This window comes from Aulonocara stuartgranti (assembly GCF_965226115.1).
Source record: "Aulonocara stuartgranti genome assembly, chromosome: 18".
Lineage (NCBI taxonomy): Eukaryota > Metazoa > Chordata > Actinopteri > Cichliformes > Cichlidae > Aulonocara > Aulonocara stuartgranti.
This window is the reverse complement of record NC_138954.1, coordinates 16213562-16231762: the sequence shown is the minus strand read 5'-3', so window position 1 is coordinate 16231762 and position 18201 is coordinate 16213562. Positions and strand designations below refer to the sequence as shown.

At 40.8% G+C, this 18201-nt stretch overlaps 1 protein-coding gene across 1 annotated transcript in view; it reads left to right on the top strand.

The window, feature by feature from the left end:
- Window positions 1-1727: 1727 nt before the first annotated feature.
- The window catches only part of obscnb (obscurin, cytoskeletal calmodulin and titin-interacting RhoGEF b), a 64906-nt gene continuing 48432 nt past the window's right edge, over window positions 1728-18201 (top strand). Inside the window, exons 1-26 of the mRNA XM_082514350.1 lie at window positions 1728-1859; window positions 1979-2087; window positions 3919-5002; window positions 6845-7114; window positions 7364-7624; window positions 8073-8378; window positions 8472-8738; window positions 8843-8949; window positions 9696-9864; window positions 10811-11086; window positions 11173-11454; window positions 11719-11994; window positions 12087-12368; window positions 12460-12735; window positions 12856-13137; window positions 13230-13511; window positions 14836-15117; window positions 15300-15575; window positions 15659-15931; window positions 16024-16290; window positions 16373-16642; window positions 16727-16993; window positions 17131-17397; window positions 17487-17599; window positions 17677-17830; window positions 17927-18088. Of these exons, the coding sequence (XP_082370476.1) occupies window positions 3928-5002; window positions 6845-7114; window positions 7364-7624; window positions 8073-8378; window positions 8472-8738; window positions 8843-8949; window positions 9696-9864; window positions 10811-11086; window positions 11173-11454; window positions 11719-11994; window positions 12087-12368; window positions 12460-12735; window positions 12856-13137; window positions 13230-13511; window positions 14836-15117; window positions 15300-15575; window positions 15659-15931; window positions 16024-16290; window positions 16373-16642; window positions 16727-16993; window positions 17131-17397; window positions 17487-17599; window positions 17677-17830; window positions 17927-18088 (6742 nt within the window). The 5' untranslated portion in view covers window positions 1728-1859; window positions 1979-2087; window positions 3919-3927. The remainder of the gene's footprint in view (window positions 1860-1978; window positions 2088-3918; window positions 5003-6844; window positions 7115-7363; window positions 7625-8072; window positions 8379-8471; window positions 8739-8842; window positions 8950-9695; window positions 9865-10810; window positions 11087-11172; window positions 11455-11718; window positions 11995-12086; window positions 12369-12459; window positions 12736-12855; window positions 13138-13229; window positions 13512-14835; window positions 15118-15299; window positions 15576-15658; window positions 15932-16023; window positions 16291-16372; window positions 16643-16726; window positions 16994-17130; window positions 17398-17486; window positions 17600-17676; window positions 17831-17926; window positions 18089-18201) is intronic.

Sequence of the window (18201 nt, the reverse complement as noted above, 5' to 3'; positions counted from 1 at the left end):
GAGGTTTGTTGCCATGCTTTATCAAGTGATTTAATCAAAGTGAATACTTCACTAAGGATACATTTAAAGTATTACTGTATTCTAGTCCTTTCCACAATATGGACAATATGAAGTCATAACTTCATTCTGGCCCTGATGAGCTGGGGACAGCAGCTGTCACAGTGGATGTTGTGGAAAACAGTCTGCTGCAAGCTCAGTCAACCTCTCAGCCTAATCATAAGCAGATTAAGTGGATTTATTATTCACTACAACTACTGCAAATGAATGAACTATCAAGAGAGGCAGACTGATAGATTTATGTTTTTGTTCAGAGATCAGAGCGGGGTTTAATTCTATACATAAGCAGAAGAATGAGGAAGCTGTTTGTGCCTTTGTCACCACTGCAAATGTTCAATGATATCAGAGTGCAGGCTGGATTCTGTTACTGGTAATATGATGACAGGGACTGGATTTGTGATGCAGTATCTAATGATGTCTTGGTGTTAATTACCTTCACATTTAACCTGGCACATCTTGAGCTGTTGTAAGCTGAGGTAAACTTTCATTAAGTAGAGACAGAGGTGGCAAGAGATTGATTTGAGCATCTCAGATTTGCACATCTAAGAAAGTCTGAAACAAGTGAACAACAACAAGCCAAGAAGTGGAGGTTCAGTTTTGTTTGCAGCTCTGTTAAGTCTTCAAATCATGAATAATCCCCTACGGGACATAGTTTTCAGAATTATACCCTGCCTGTGAATTTGTGTCAATTACCTTGACTATCCAAGTACAGAACTTAAATCAAACTCATTTTACATGTACTTTTAAGTGAAAAATCTTAAAGGAAACTCATCTTTCTGTCAGGATAAAGAAGTTTAACTGAACATTCAATCCTTGAGATATCTTAATAGGAGAAAAAAGAAGCAGAATTTGGATTTAAAAGTACAAAAATGTGTAAAGTTATTTAATTACTTAAAAGAATAAAACTCTATCTGTTACTTCATTACATGAATAGACATGGGGGAATTTTTTGTTTCGGAGTAGTAAAATCTCTAAAACCACGAAAATACAGTAAGTCCAAAATATATGCCCTCCTTTACATTGGAGGGGATAATTGACAAGTTTTGAATACAGTTAAAATGATATTAAAACAGAAGTAGTTAATAGGTGTTTAAACTTGTGTGGTAAAAAAAAAACTTTTTTGTGGGCCGATTTACATGAGTCTGATTCTGCTGGCAGGGGCAGAACCAGAATTTGTTTATAGGCTTGACTATAGGGGGAGGGGGGGGGGGGGGGGGGGCACTAAAATCTTGGGGTGGCAAACCCCCCCAAAAAAACATGAACAGTGCAGCATGTGATGATGGGAAATGTGAGGGATATATAAAGTGACACCTGGGTGAGGGCGGGGAGGGGGGGCACGGCTCTCCCTTGGTAGCGCCCCTGTCTGCCAGAGGTTTCTAACTGTTAAAAGGGAGTTTTTCCTTCCCGCTGTCGCCAAGGTGCTTGCTCATTGGGTGGGTCGTCTGATTGTTGGTGTTTCTCTGTATTATTGTTGGGTCTTTAACTTATAATATTAAGCGCCTTGAGGCGACTGATATATAACTAAACCTGAACTGAAACTCAATAAACTGCTCCTGCTTGACGCGTCCACACGCGGCACATTTACACCTAGTATGAGTTGTTTATGACTTGTGTCCGTATTGCCGTCTCCAGCCTGCAGCAGCAGCAACCCAGCAGAGGCCAGGCCAGCCTGCTCTCCTTCCCGAAGCCACCATCAGGCTATCTCCTATCTCCAAATGACAGGTCTATTTTGGAAAGGAGGCTGCGCCAAAATAGGCACGTCAGCTATGTGGCATTATGAGGCACCAGAGAAGAAAGAAAAAGTAAGTCTGCTCAACCGCCCACTGCAGGAGACGGGGGGATGTTTCACTATCTTGGATTTACAACCATTTTGAAATATATTTGAGGTCAAAGAAGACTTTTTCTTGCCCCCCATGTGGAGCCCCTGAACGCTGTTGGAGAGGGCCATCATCCGGAAATCCTGACGGGCTATTGATTGTTTGGCCCACATGATTCAGCGCCTGAATTTCCTGAGCGGTTAAGGACTCAAGGTGAAGAAGCAGTAACACAACAGTTAACTCATTTTCTTACAGTAAAGTTTACATAGGAACTTGGTCGAAGTTAGAATTTCTTTTCCTTTTTTTGTTGGTTAATTTGAGCTTAGGTGCAGCTCAAAGAGGTAGATAGCTGTCATTTTTCACCTGTGACTATTACAGGGGCGGATTTGAGTTCATTAGCTAACCGCATCATCCAGCTGAAGTTTCTGTTATATTTAAGTAAACACAAGCTCCTTTGTCGAATTTTTTCCGTGATTTTTTTTAGTCGTTCATTAAATTCCAGTGTCTTTTTTTACGAGTTTTCCTCAGCTGGTAGAAAACGGACAGTGCTAGAAATGAAGTATGTTTGTGAAGTGGGAGCTTTATCAAACAGCTGATGTCCCTTTCGCTTCTACAAATGGCAATGGACAGAGACGGAGTCTGACAGCTGAGGTTATTTTTGGGACAGGCAGTTAAAGCGGCGGAGGTGACAAAGCTGGTAAATGTCACTGTTTGAAAGACACATAAGCGCTCTTTCTGACCTTGTTGTGAGGGAATTTGTTTGCTATTTAGCTTCTTTCCCTTTGAATAGGTCTTTGTATTGATGAATGTCCGCTGCGGCAGGTCAAGGATATGTTGACTGATATATAGCTACTGTAACTGTCAGCTATAAATATGCCACCCTAACTCTGGATTTATGTCTATTTTCATAGCATAACATATTTTAGAGAACACATAGCAGAAGGCCAGATTTTACAATGGGTTTGTGTAAAGTTGACAGGTGTTTGTGGAGGAATATGATCTACAGGAAATAATAGTAAATGTATTTATTTTTTCTTGATATAGTTTTGTAATTTTTACATTTGTACTTCCTGGTTTATTTATACTTGCAGTTGAAGATTGGTGTTTTTAATAAAGGTTATTAAACTTGTACATATATAAAATCAGTTTTGTATTTATTTATTTAATATTTTTATTGTTTCAATTACTTTATTTGTACCCATGGGTAGATTTGGTCTGGAGTAGAGAGTCATCCATCTTCCATCCATGTTTGTCAGTGCAAACACAGAAAACATATAAGCTTAATAAAAAATACTGAAGAAATAATTATACTATAATTACAGAGAATTCACTTGGCATCATGTAGGATAGCAACGCTATGCTCGGTTAATCTGAGTAATGGCTGCTGGAACAAAGTTGTTTTGTAAACCGTATTGTTTTGCACTTTGGGACGAGAAGCTGAAAGTCACTATGCAAAGGGAGCAAATTGTCCAGTAAAATCATGCCCAGCAGACACTATAATTGTGGTGTACAGTGATGCTGAGCTCAGCCGTGGCTCACCAATCTGCCCTTTCTGTCCTTCACAGATAAATATCAGTTCAATTCAATTTTATATACATAGCACCAAATCACAGCAACAGTCACCTCAAAGTGTTTTATACTGTAAAGACTCTACAGTAATAGAGAGAAAACCCCAACAATCAGATGCCTCCCTATGAGCAAGCATGTGGTGACAGTGGGAAGGAAAAACTCCCTCTTAACAGGAAGAAGCCTCTGGCAGAATCAGGCTCAGGGAGGGGCAGCCATCTGCCATGACTGATTGGGGTCAGGGTTAGGTTGAGGGTAGGGCGAAAGGACAAAAGAGAGAGAGGCAGAAATCAACACCGTGACACCAAATAAAAAGGATAAAACAGACTAAAAAAAGCAGGATGAAACAAATGGTTTTATCAGTGTGGAGATTTTTTGCACACATGTTGCTTCAAAGTTGAGTTTGGACTCAATAACTGTTCCAAGATATTAATAAGACTTATAAGATGTGTAATATTTGCCCTTTGTTTGATCACAGGAACAAACGATGGAACAAAACTTGTTTGGAGGGGCCCCCAGGTTTCTCACTCGCCCAAAGGCATTTTCAGTGTGTGTGGGCAAGGATGCCACACTCAGCTGCACAATTGTGGGCAGCCCAACTCCACTGATAACCTGGGAAAAAGACAAGCTGAAGCTGACGTCCGGAGGCCGCTTCAAGACTGTGGAAGATGGAGACGCTTATCGCCTGACCATCTATGACTTAACTCTGGAGGACAGTGGACAGTACATGTGCAGAGCTAAGAACAGCGTCGGTGAAGCTTACGCCGCTGTAACCCTCAAAGTGGCGCTGCCGACAGAGATGTCTCAGAAGGCCCCTGTTTTCATGGTGAAGCCTGCCTCTGCACGTGTTGTTTTGGGCGGTGATGTTGTTTTCCACTGCCAAGTTGCAGCTTACCCTGAGGCCAACTTTGAATGGGAAAAGGATGGGCGCTACCTGGGGGAGACCAGTCGCATCAAGATCATTTCTGAGAGCGATGGCAGCACTTTAAAGATCCAGTGCGTACGAAACCTGGACAGCGGCACTTACACCTGCAGGGCCCAGAACACTGTCGGCCGCGCACAAGCTGCGGCTGCCCTCGTTGTAGATGCTCAGGATTCCCACCGCCAAGCTGTAGATAAGAGCAGCTCCCTTCTCTCTCACCTACAGAAGCGCAAAGAGGAGATCTCCATCTACCGCAATGAAGAAAGCAGCGCCTCCATTTCTTCCTCCTCCACGGCCAAAATCACGGATGCTTTCAGTTCTCTGGGCCTGGAACACGATCTGCGAGCATCTGCCCTGGCGAAGCTTCCTAAAGGTGTATTCACTCGTACCTGCACCGTGACTGAGGGGAAACATGCCAAACTCAGCTGCTTTGTGACCGGTCACCCCAAACCCCACACTATCTGGAGGAAGGATGGAATGAACATCAGCGAGGGCCGCAGACATGTCATTTATGAGGACCAAGCTGAGAACTTCATCCTGAAAATCCTGTACTGCAAGCAGACTGATAATGGCCTCTACACCTGCAATGCAACCAATATGGCAGGGCAGACCTACAGCGCTGTGTTAGTAACAGTCAAAGGTAAGCTATTACCATTTTTGAGCAATCGCAGTTAAGAAAATCCTCCTGAATTAAGTTTTTAGTAAAGATATGTTTGCATACTTCTAATAAGTATGCAGGGAAATATTAAGGCTGGCTTTACCTTATTTTTTGATAATGCTAACAAATCTCAACTCACTTTCTGTCTGTAGTACTCAGGTCAAAGACCCTAACCCTCTGAAGATACAAATGTTTATAAAAAGCTCATACTTATGTACATATTTAATAGTTTAGAAGTCATGAATCCTTTTCTAGGAGACGTAAATGGTTTATTTGATGAGGATATTTTGAGCTGCATATTAATTTATTACACTGTTTATAACACTGTCATGGTGTATCTATAATCTGCAGCATCCGTTGTACTTAAATATCGTGTCCCCCATGCTCCAGTGTGACTCATTTGTATATTTTAATAGTTACAAACTGAGAGCAGTGCTTACTGGGAACTGTAATTACTCTTCTGAATCTTCTGGGTGTTGTTGTTTGCCTTTTAACAACAAGACTGAATTCTGGCTCATGTCCTGAAGTAAGGTGTTGTGTTGCAGCTATTTTCTGCTGGCGATGAGTAGTTCACAGTTGCTAAGATGGTCACTCACTCAGTAGATCACTTTGGCACACTGCTGATGTGACTTCCCTCAGGAAGATGTTGGTCCAGGATATGAAGCTGTAGAGTTGCAGATTTTAATTTCAGATATTAATTTCCAGTCAGTCCGATGTCGAGTGCCAAGCTGCCGATGTACCAGCTGAATTCAAAGTGCAGGAAAATTGGTTCTTTGTGTGATATTTTCCCAGCAATTTGGTACTTTGCTGGAGTTTTGCAGAAAGCTTTGAAATGGAAAGAAGTTTTACTATATGTGGCTAGAAAATAAATGGTAGTGTAATGGCAAATACAGTATCCAGCACATGAACTGCATGATAGTCTTTATATACCATTCTTTACATATGCACTGGAGAAGTAGTTTGCTAATACTCATCCATTTTCTTTAGTACTTGTCCAGTTTAGGGTTTAGGGTTGAAGTTAAGCTGGAGTCTACCACAGCTGTCAATGGGTGGATAAGCTGGATACACCCTAGACAGGTTGCCAGTCTACCACAGGGCTAACATACAGAAAAAGAAAGCTATTCACACTTGCATTCACACCAAGAATCACCAGTTAACTTAAAATAAATGACTCTGAACTTTGAGAGGAAGCCGTAGTGTCCGAGAGAGAACCCACACAGGCAAGGGGAGAACGTGCAAAATTCACACATAAAGGCAGTGGATTGGAACAAGAACAAGAATATGAGATGAATAAGAGATGTTGACAGAAAGGATCCCATTCCTATCAGTGCACCTTATGTATTCTATAAATGTGACAGACTGTCCATGGTGTAACCTGCCCCTTGGATTTGGAGTTTATTGCCACTTCTGGTGATAAAAAGTAATCTTATGTTTGCTTTGGAAGCCATCCTGTATTTGAATCTTTGCAGTGCCTGTTTGGATGTTATTACAACCATGCTTGAAGCAAAAATATTCAGCATGGCAAGATGAAATTAACTCACTTAGTCTTTGGAGAGCACAGTTTAGGAAACATATTGGAAAACATGAATGCAAATGTTAAATATTTTATTTGGCTATACTGAGTGCTCAGGTTGAACTTATCTCACTTCTTAAATCAGATTTTCTACACTTGATTCCTGAATTTAAATGTTCTAGTTTCTCTCACTTTATTGATATTTCATTAGCCTGACATATATTTGAATATGTGGGTAAATACATGTAGAAGTTGAAAGTGTGATGTAGTTCAGCTTTGGTTAAAGATTCTGTCATATTTCCTTGTGCCAGAACCCAAGGTGCCATTCAGGAGAAAGCTGCAGGATGTGGAGGTGCAGGAAAAAACCTCAGCCACACTCATGTGTGAGGTGCCTCTTAGTTCCACTTATACCAACTGGTTCATGGAGGAAACGCGACTGCAGCAAAATGCTAAATATCGCATGGAGCAGGACGGCACCCTCCGTCGCCTCACCATACACAACGTTACCACCAACGACGATGGAGTTTATATATGCGAGATGAAAGAGGGCAGTCGCACTGTGGCTGAGCTCACAGTCCTGGGTACGGTAGAGACTCTTTTTCTTTCCACTGTTCTTCTTCAGTGTTTGTGCACTTATCAAGTGTAATTACAATTGTCTATATGGGTTTAATGTAAATATTACATGCATCTCATGTGGATACTTAATGCGACATGACCTGGTCTGTGAATGTTTACTACATTGGACCATTATTTACTGCTATATCTATTTGAAAAATGCAGTTTTCAGTTCTGTTTTCTTCATCTCAAATCAGTTTCTTCTTATATCTCAGGTAACATAACTAAGAAGCTTCCTCGGAGGACAGTAGTTCCTGTTAGCGACACTGTCATCTTCTGCGTGGAGCTGGAACATCCCTATCCAGACGCCTACTGGACTCGCAATGGCGAGAAGTTAAAAGAGGATTCACGTATTTCAATCGGCTGCGTGCTTAGACAGTACACACTCACAATTAGAGATTGCCAGGCAGAGGACTCTGGAGAAGTGGCGTTTGTGGCTGGAGACTGCAAGACATCCACCCGATTCTCAGTTACTGGTGGGTTAAATGTTGTTTGATACATTCTAATGATATCTGTAGTAAATATATACAAAATATCTTGTGGCGATTGATTTAAATTCAATTTATTTTATTTATATAGTGCAAAATCATTTCAACAGTTGCCTCAAGGCGATTTTTATTGTAAGGTAAAGATCCTACAATATTAGAGAGAAAACCCAACAATCAGACAACCCCCTATGACTAAACACTTGGCAACAGTGGGAAGGAAAAACTCCAGCCATCTGCTGCAATCTTTTGGGGATGAGGGGAGGGTGACAGGACCCTTTGGTACAATAATGAACCAAACATTTATTGAATTATACAAAACAGTGTATCTCGATATATTTCTTGTTGTTAGGTCAAATATCAGCATATATTACGTAAATACAAAAGAAGAACTGAAACTAGTACTCCAACTAAATAACATCACAATATTTTTCTCTAGCTGCCCGGAAGCATCCTCCCGATCCCCCAGTTGACGCTGTGGTGCAGAACAAAACAGAGTCCTCCATCACCATTCAGTGGTCTCCTCCTGACAGTGACCGCCCTGTCCCCATCAAAGGCTACGTTGTAGAGCGAAGGAAGGTTGGTACCCAAATGTGGCAGAGGTGCAATGCTGAAGAAACCATTGTCACAACAGAGTTTACAATCTGCAACTTCACTGAAGAAGCTAGCTACCAGTTCCGTATCTCTGCCATTAATGACTTTGGGCAGAGTGCCTACCTGGAGGTACCTGGAACCTTCTACCTTGGTAAGACTGAATTCTCTGTGATTGTTGTCATTTATGTCTATGTTTGGTTTTTGTTCTTCCTTCTTAAAATCCTGTTTGCGGGCCTCTTTTCAGAACCCACTGCAGAAATCAGAAAAGGTCTGATTAACAGCACTGCAGTCTCCGGTGAGGAATTCTCCATCTCTGTCGAGCTGTCTGCTGTTTGCTCAGGCTTCTGGTCCCTAAACGGACGCCTTTTGCGCAGCGGAGCCGACTACCTCATCACCAGGTCAAAAAACATACACACATTGCTCATCCGAGTTGTGACCATGGAAATGAATGGAACTGAAGTCAAGTTTGTGGGTGGAGGCTCACAAAGCAGTTGCATCCTCAATGTGAAAGGTACATACTAGAGAAATGACCTCAGTCCTATTAATTTGTGTCTTTTTTTGTGTTTTTTTTCTTCCAATCAGTAATACCCTCTTACAGTGCCACGTTGTTTTCAGCCCCTTCTGTTAGGTTCACCAACAAATCCGATCATCTAGAGGTGGTGACCTGCAGTGCCCAAGCCACTGCTCAGCTGACTGTTGAGGTGTCAGATTACGACACACAGGTTAGTGATAGAAATATGTAAATAATTTGTTTTAGTTTTTGCCTTTACAGACTCTATTAAAACAGCTGTTTTAATATAACGTTTAACGTCTTTTTGAAAGAGCTTTGTAGATGTGTCAATAGGATATTTAATTATCCTAATTCTACGTCTACATATTATTATTGTAGGGTCTACCTTACAATATAAAGCTCTTTGAGGCGGCTGCTGTTGTGATATGGCGCTGTATAAATAAAATTGAATTGACCTGACAAAGACAAAGAGCTTTACTTGAGTAATTTACTTAAGTACTGGTTTAATGTACTTGTATTTTAATTTAAGCACTTCTGTGTAGTGTTACTTCCTGCTTCTACTCTACAATATTTTGATTCAAATTCGACATGATTAATGTGCTTACTTTAGGTACCTCAAATTATATTTTGACTATACAACTTGTGCACTATTAGATTACTTAATAGGATTATAACTTTTACATCTGTATACATTTTTTTCATTTTACCTAACACAAAATTCTGTTTTAACTCTTGTGTAACACAACTTTTCACTTTTCATTGAATACTCAAATTTCCTGTGACCGCCTTGTTCTTTGTCCTCCAATGCTACACCCTTGGTGCACCCTTTTCTGAATAATCTGCAAATGAGACACTTTTGTGTTTGAGTAATTCCAGTTAACATTAATAGCACATGTATGTGTTTGTGTGATCCTAACCTGTTTAATTTGGAAAGCATTTCTGTATTTCTTTCTTCAGGTGGTTTGGACGAAGAACGGACGGGAGCTAAAAATGGGCAAAAAGTATGAATATGTGCTTAATGACCGCAAGAGGATCCTGATGGTACACAACGTCACTGAGGAAGATGTGGGCATTTATGATTGTGTGTTACCTGATGACAAGATGTCCATGCAACTCACTCTTAAAGGTATGTGTAAAAATTGCAGCTAACTTTACATCATTTGTTGCTTCAAATCACAATTAGGATTTTCCAGAGAGGATTTTTGTAATAGGAACTAGGTTCAGGGTGCAAAACACCTCAAATGATTTACTGGAATGTGAGCTGCTCTGATTGGTTTTATCTTTGAGGCATCAAACAGATTCATTAGCTTGTCTCAAAAGAAACTGCCCGTGCTTTCAAGGACAAAATAAAACAGGCAGAAATGGTCCGCTCTAACTCAAGTATGCTCTCTGTTTATTTTTCTGTTTTTAACTGTAAATGAATTTCCACATTAAGTGACTTCATCCTCACTCTAACCCATTACCCGAGTATTCCTGCCATTAAAAAAACAAAAACAAAAAACCCCATAAAAATGTGAAAGCCTAAAAAATTTAAATGCAAGAAAAAAACATCCATTAATTACAGGTGACATGTTTTAGATGAGTTTTTTCTAATGTAAATATCTCATAAAAACACAAGAACATCATCCACATGTCACATGATATGGACCCACAGCATTATACAATTCAAAGTAAAGTTAAAGAAAGTTTCTTCATCCTCTGCTGATCAACCCTCTGACCTGTGATGTGCTTTCTTATATTTAACGGGTCACTGTAAAGTGGCTGCTATCGGTTGGAATTCATGTATGATAATTTAATAACTGCTTCCTTTTACTTTATTAGAAAGGAAAGGAAAACATGTTTAGTCCTTTTGTTTATTTAAATGTTTATTTTAAATTAATTGAAAATAAATCCTGAGAAGAAACTGCTTCTCAGGCTGCCCCTGTTGTTGGAAGTGGTTGGGCCGTGGCCAACCCTCTTCCTAAACATGAGCTCCTGCGTTAACAATCCAACCAAACTTTTAAAAAAGACATTTAATTTTATTATTACACATAAGTCACATGGTAACTTTTTATTGCTTTTCCCTCCCTAAGATGAACCTGCCAAATTTCTAAACAAAGCCAGAGGTACCATGGGAATGTCATCGACTCTCAAAGGAGATCTTGAGCTGAGCTGTGAGGTTTCATCTGCCAGTGCTGCTGTTGTGTGGAGAAAAGATCAAATGGAAATCACTGAGGACCAAAGAACTACCATCATCTCCAAAGGGACTCAAAGGAAACTCATTATCAAGAGTGCCAAGAAGATTGATGAAGGACATTATTCGTGTGAGACAGCAGCTGACAAAATCACATTCCAGGTTAAGATAAAAGGTAACACTGCATGATGGCACAAGGCTGGGTTTTTTATGTTGATTTGGGAGTATTTGATGGCACAGAAACTTCTTTTTTCCTCACAGAAACTCCAGCTGTAGCTGCCTTCTCCAACAAAGAGTCAGTCCAAAAGGAAGTGAAGGCCACTCTCTCCCAAAAAGCAACTCTTACTTGTAATGTGTCAGATAGCAAGACAGAGGTGAAATGGTACAAAGATGGCAAGCTGTTGATATCCAGTAGGACCATATACTCAGAAGCAAAAGGCAACACTCGCCAGCTGGTGATTGAAAAGGTGGAGAAGAGTGATGCTGGAGAGTATACCTGTGAAGCTGGAGGGGACAAGCTAGTCTTCAAGATATTTGTCACAGGTGGGACAGCCTGGTTGATTCATTTAAATCTAAAGATTTTTAATCTTTATAAATGTATAAAATTCATAGTAATGCTCATGGTGTACATTTAATCATCTAAACCATCCACTATCTTGAAGTGCCAAAAATATACATATTTAGATTTATCATATCATCCTATCAAGCGCTAAGTGTGTGTTTCATATTTTGCCTCTAAATTATTCCAATCATCTGTGATTTTAAAGCTTATGACAGCACTGCTCTTCTTACTTGTGTTACCCTCAGATTCCCAGTCAGCTTTCATCAACAAGGAGTCTATTCAGAAGGAGGTTAAAGCCATGCTTTCCCAGAAAGCCACGTTGAGCTGTGAGGTGGTCGATACCAAGACAGAGGTGAAGTGGTACAAGGATGGCAAGCTGCTGACTTCCACCAAGACAATCCATACTGAGTCAAAGGCCAAGAATCGCCAGCTGGTGATCGACAGTGTGGAGAAGAAGGATGCTGGAGAGTACATCTGTGAGGCTGGGACTGAAAAGCTTGCCTTCAAACTACAGGTGGCAGGTAGGGGCAATGATCTAACTGGTTTGATTCATGGGGCTTGCAGGTGCTGCAGAGAGAGAGAAATTTATCATCCATATTCATGGTCTCCTCAGACACACAGGTCCAGTCAGCTTTCTCTAATAAGGAGTCAATCCAAAAGGAGGTAAAAGCCACCCTGTCACAGAAAGCTGTTCTATGCTGTGAGGTATCTGATAACAAGACAGAAGTGAAGTGGTACAAAGATGCCAAGCTGCTGAGCTCCAGCAGGACAATCCATACTGAGTCAAAGGGCAAGAATCGTCAGCTGATGATTGACAGTGTGGAGAAGAAGGATGCTGGAGAGTACATCTGTGAGGCTGGGACTGAAAAGCTCACCTTCAAACTGCAGGTGGCAGGTAAGATCTTTTGAAATCATAGCATTACTTAGTTTCTATATTTTGAATAAATATCATCTGATGTTTTTTCCTTTCATGACTCCTCGTTCAGAGGCCCAATCAGTCTTCTATAATAAGGACTCTATACAAAAGGAGGTGAAAGTCACTTTGTCCCAGAAGGCCACTTTGAGCTGTGAGGTTTCTGATTCCAAGACAGAGGTGAAGTGGTACAAAGATGGAAAGCTCCTGTCCTCTAGCAAGACTATCCACACAGAGTCTAAGGGCAAGAATCGTCAGCTGGTGATCGACAGTGTGGAGAAGAAGGATGCTGGAGAGTACATCTGTGAAGCTGGGACTGAAAAGCTTGCCTTCAAACTACAGGTGGCAGGTAGGGGCAGTGCCCTAACTGGTTTCTAGTTTTTCCTCTTGAGTTATGCGCCTTACAGATATTAAACCTATTTGTTTCTGGACAGCAAAGAATTTGAATTTATTTTCATGGTTTCCATAGACACACATGTCCAATCAGCCTTCTTTAACAAGGATTCAGTTAAGAAGGAAGTGAAAGCCACCATCTCCCAGAAGGCTGTCCTGAGCTGTGAAGTAGCCGACGCCAAGACAGAAGTGAAGTGGTACAAGGATAGCAAGCTGCTGACTTCCACCAAGACAATCCATACTGAATCAAAGGCCAAGAATCGCCAGCTGGTGATTGACAATGTGGAGAAGAAGGATGCTGGAGAGTACATCTGTGAGGCTGGGACTGAAAAGCTTGCCTTCAAACTACAGGTGGCAGGTAGGGGCAATGATCTAACTGGTTTGATTCATGGGGCTTGCAGGTGCTGCAGAGAGAGAGAAATTTATCATCCATATTCATGGTCTCCTCAGACACACAGGTCCAGTCAGCTTTCTCTAATAAGGAGTCAATCCAAAAGGAGGTAAAAGCCACCCTGTCACAGAAAGCTGTTCTAAGCTGTGAGGTATCTGATAACAAGACAGAAGTGAAGTGGTACAAGGATGGCAAGCTGCTGAGTTCCAGCAGGACAATCCATACTGAATCAAAGGGCAAGAATCGCCAGCTGGTGATTGACAGTGTGGAGAAGAAGGATGCTGGAGAGTACATCTGTGAGGCTGGGACTGAAAAGCTGGCCTTTAAGATACATGTGCAAGGTATGCCTCTATGGATGTCACACTTATAATAATATAGTGTAACGTGTAAAACATATTTTAGATCGTTTAATGCAAAGGCTTCTTCACAAAAAAGTGTTTTTGTGTTTGCATTGAATACATTGTTGGTTGCTTCAGTTGTGGGATGTAGTATTTGGTTTAATTTGATAAAAAATTGTTGCAGCCTTTGAGTAGAAAATTGAGTTATGTTGTTCAAATGACCTGCTGAGCTCCATGTTTTGGTCTCTCTGGTTACAAGATCTGGTATCTTTAGCTGGTTATTTGCCAGGTTCTAGTTATCTGAGTTATCATGCATTTGCTGTGCGTTTTTGTGTGCTTTCAGTTGAACTGTTGTTTTTGTACAGGTAATTGTACTGTCACCTTACTCCATTATAGTTGATAACAAGACAGAGGCGGAATGGTAAAAAGATGACAAGCTGCCAAATCCCAGCAAAGCAGATCACATGGATTCAAAGGGCAGGATTACTTAAATGGTGATTGACAATGTAGAGAAGAAAGATGCTGGAGGTTATATGTTAAAAGCAAGTGAAAATTGGGGATGTAACATACAGGTTAAGTGTTTTAACACCTAAAAGAGAAGTACATGCAAATTATATAACAAAAACTATGTAATAGTTATTGTCATTGCTGTTATTTTAGTAACTATTAAAAGTGAATATTACAGTAACTCACTGACTCCTGAATCATCAAGCATCATACATCAATGTTGAATTTATAGAAAAAACTGTTGCAAGACAGATGATTGTCTAGGCTCTTTGTGTTGCTCTGAGTGGAGATGAGCTGAAGGTGGTGGGCACTAAGTTTGGAGCTTTCAGGTGGGGCATTGTAAAGACGTTGTAAGAAAAAGGAGAGTACTGGAACACAAAGCAAAAACATGACAATAATCATGCTCTTATAATATTCTTTGGTTGTGAAAATTGTAATTTAGACATTATAGTCAATCAGCTGATCTGACTCGTCATTTACATAGATTTATACATTTATAGAGATTTTTTTAAATACTTTATGAAATCTTTGTTTAGGTTTATTTTCCTGACACCTGAATTGAGTAAAACTGTAACAGAAACTCAATGAAAGATTTAGAAATTTTTGTTTTTGGTTTGGTGGAATTGCAGATGTTTTCACATATTTGCATATTTTGTGGTCACGTTAGATTTTAGCTGTTAAATATTGTTCCCTGGTTTTGGCTTTGCTATGTATTTATCCACTTTGTTGCTATGAAAATTGATTTTCTAGGTTATATTTATCTCACATCACACTTAAACTTGCTACATTGCCATGACATTAATCACTGTTATTTCTGCAGAGATCCAAGTGAAGTCTGCCTTCTCCAGCAAAGAGTCTATCCAAAAGGAGGTGAAAGCTACTCTCTCTCAGAAAGCCACTCTCACCTGTGAGGTATCTGATATCAATACAGAGGTAAAATGGTACAAGGATGGCAAGCTTCTGACCACCAGCAAGACAGTTCATGTAGAGTCAAAAGGCAGGAGTCGGCAGCTGGTGATCAACAGTGTGGATAAGAAGGATGCTGGGGAGTACATCTGTGAGGCTGGGTCTGAGAAGCTGCCCTTTAAGATACAGGTGTTAGGTAAGCTCAATAAGTTGTCTCTAGTACTTTCCTACTGTATGTCAATGAGCTTTAAAATAGTCTTGTTGTGTAGTATTTCTGCCAGATTGCCTCGTTTGTATCCAGTAAGTTGAGTCATAGTTGCTTAAAGTTTTTTTGCATTTCACATTGATTGATGTTTTTTTTGTCCATTTGCTGGTCAGAAGCCCCAGCTGGCTTCTCTAACATGGAGTCAGTCCAGAAGGAAGTGAAAACTTATCTCTCACAGAGAGCCACGCTTAGTTGTGAGGTTTCAGATTCCAAGACAGAGGTAAAGTGGTACAAGGATGGCAAGCTGCTGACTTCCAGCAAAGGAGCCCACATGGAGTCTAAGGGCAAAACTCGTGAGCTGGTGATAGAAAAAGTGGAGAAAAAGGATGCTGGAGAATATACGTGTGAGGCTGGAACAGAGAAGCTGGTATTTAAGTTGCAGCTAACAGGTAAATTTATTTTAAATATAACATGTTGCCAATGGATTACCACTTATTTGTACAAAGTACTGAAAATAAGTTCTTCTTTCTAGATTTAGCCATAAAGTTCCAGAAGAAATCTGTCAAGGACACATGCGTGGTTCAAACAAGTGAAAGCATTGTTTTATCCACTGAACTGACCTCAGAGGGCGGTAGTGTGAGATGGTTTAGAGATAGCATGGAGCTCAAGGAGAGCAGCAAGTATGAAATGAAAAAAGAGGGCCTTTCTCGTACCCTGATAGTGAAATCTGCAGAAATGAAAGACAGTGGAACGTACTCTTGTCAAACTGCGGATGATAAACTGGAGTTCAAAGTTCAAGTTAAAGGCAGGTCATAGAAAAGTCTTAAATACAACTCTCATGCATGTGCAGATGCAAGATTTTTCTTTGAACTTTTCCCTCTCATGCTTTCTTCTCAGATTCAGCTTTGAAGTTTGTTCTCCCTTTGAAACCTGCCACAGTGGAACTGGGAGGTACACTAAGCCTGATTTGCGAACTAAATCAAGCTTCAGGGGATGCTGTATGGCACCATAATGGCCGTGAGATTAAACCTGGAGGCAGGTTCTGTGTCAGAGCAGATGGTGCTAGGCGAATTCTCACTGTGACTGGCATGACCAAGGAAGATGAAGGAGAATACAGCTGTGAATGTAGAAATGACAAGACATCTGCTAAAGTCTCCTCTAAAGGTAATTAACTAGTTTAACTAAAAAAACGTCTTTCCAGGATGGAAGCCTTTTCTTTTATATAATTATGCTTTATTCCTTTCAGCACCAAGATTAGTGAGGTTGGTCACCAAACTGAACAACGTGGTTGCAACGGAGCGAAAAGATGCCGTTTTCAAGTGTGCCGTCAGCCCAGCAGACGTCAGCGTCAGATGGTTCCACAACAGTATCCTCATCGTTTCTGGGCAGAAGTATAAGCTTGAGCAAGGTGGTGGCAGCCACTCACTTACCATCACCTCAGTCACTCAGAAAGATGCAGGAGAGATAAGTGTTGATGCAGAAGGCAAAAGCTGCAAAGCTACTCTACAAGTGCAACGTAAGATAATAATGGGAATTATTGTTTAACTGTTTATATAAATGAACACATACTTCCATCTAACATTCTTTGTGTCCCTTCCAGATGAACCTGTGACTTTCAAGAAAAAGCTAGAAAACCTGACAGTGGAGGAGCAAAGCGAAGTGAGGATGGAAGTGGAGCTCAGTAAGGCATCGGATGAAGTCAGGTGGATGAAGAACAGTGTAGTGCTGCAACCTGCAGGAAACATGGAGATTCGGGTAGAGGGAGCTAAGCAGGCTCTGGTCTTCAAGAGTGTGACTTATGCTGACCGTGGCATCTACTCTTGCGAAACTCTGGATGATAAGACCCAGGCCAAGCTCAGCGTGGAGAGTAAGACTCATCAAGATTAATGTTTTAAATACAGAATATGATGTGCATAGCATACAAGAAGAAGAATGTCATTGTCATGGCGCTTGTTATCACAAAATCAGTCCTACGTGTTAACACTCTTTTCCTTTTCCCTTCAGTGAAGAAGATCCAGGTAATAAAGGGTCTAACAGAAACCAAGGCACGTGAAACAGAGACAGTAACACTTGAGGTAGAACTCAGTCAGGTCAATGTTGAAGGCTCCTGGAACAGAGACAGGGTCAAATTAAAGTCAGGGCCAAACTGCCATATCACAGCTCTGGGAAAGAAGCACATCCTGACGTTGTCCAGTCTCAAGCAGGAGGATGCAGGAATGATTTCCTTCCAGGCAGAGGGAGTGCATACTTCAGCTAAACTGATCGTCACAGGTAACGGTGGGCTCATGTTTGTCCTGATGAGGTCTAGGTTTCCTAAAAAAAATCCAGTCTAAAAAAAGTCTAATGTGCTGATTCTACAGAAGCTCCTGCTATGATCTCCAAACCTATTATGGATATGAGTGTTCCTGAGAAGGAGAAGGTTACGTTTGAATGTGAAGTGTCCAGAGCGAATGCAGATGTTAGATGGTTCAAGGTGAGAAATTATTACTGTCTGCTGATTTAAATGTGTGCAGTACACATGTAACATTTTGAATAACACCGAATCTGCAGGATGAGGTAGAACTAAAACCGGGAAAGAACTTTGCTATTCATTCATTGGGCCAAAAGCGCACTTTGGCCATCAACAAATGCTCCCCTGAAGATGGAGGCACGTACATCTGCCGTACTACTGATGATAACACCTCCGCCAAGCTCACTGTTCATGGTAATTACTAATTATGCAACAAAGTAAGGAAATCAGTAAGGTACAATTAATCTAGGTTCAGTAAAGTTTTCTGTACTTGGCCTCTTTTTCCTGCAGCCAGAGATATCAAGATCATCAAGAAGCTGGAAGATCTGGAGGTAATGGAGAAGGAGAGTGCTAAATTTGTCTGTGAAATCTCACACGATGAAGTGGAGTGCCAGTGGTACAAAGGAAACACAAAACTCAAAGCCACTGACAACATAAAGATGAGGCAAGAGGGTAAGGCCTCAAGAAATTGGAAAACCATTTTAATTAAGCTAAGCATGTAGTGCTACAGGATTTGCCTTAATAAAGATTGGGAATAATAAGGATGTTTTCACGATGATGTCTGT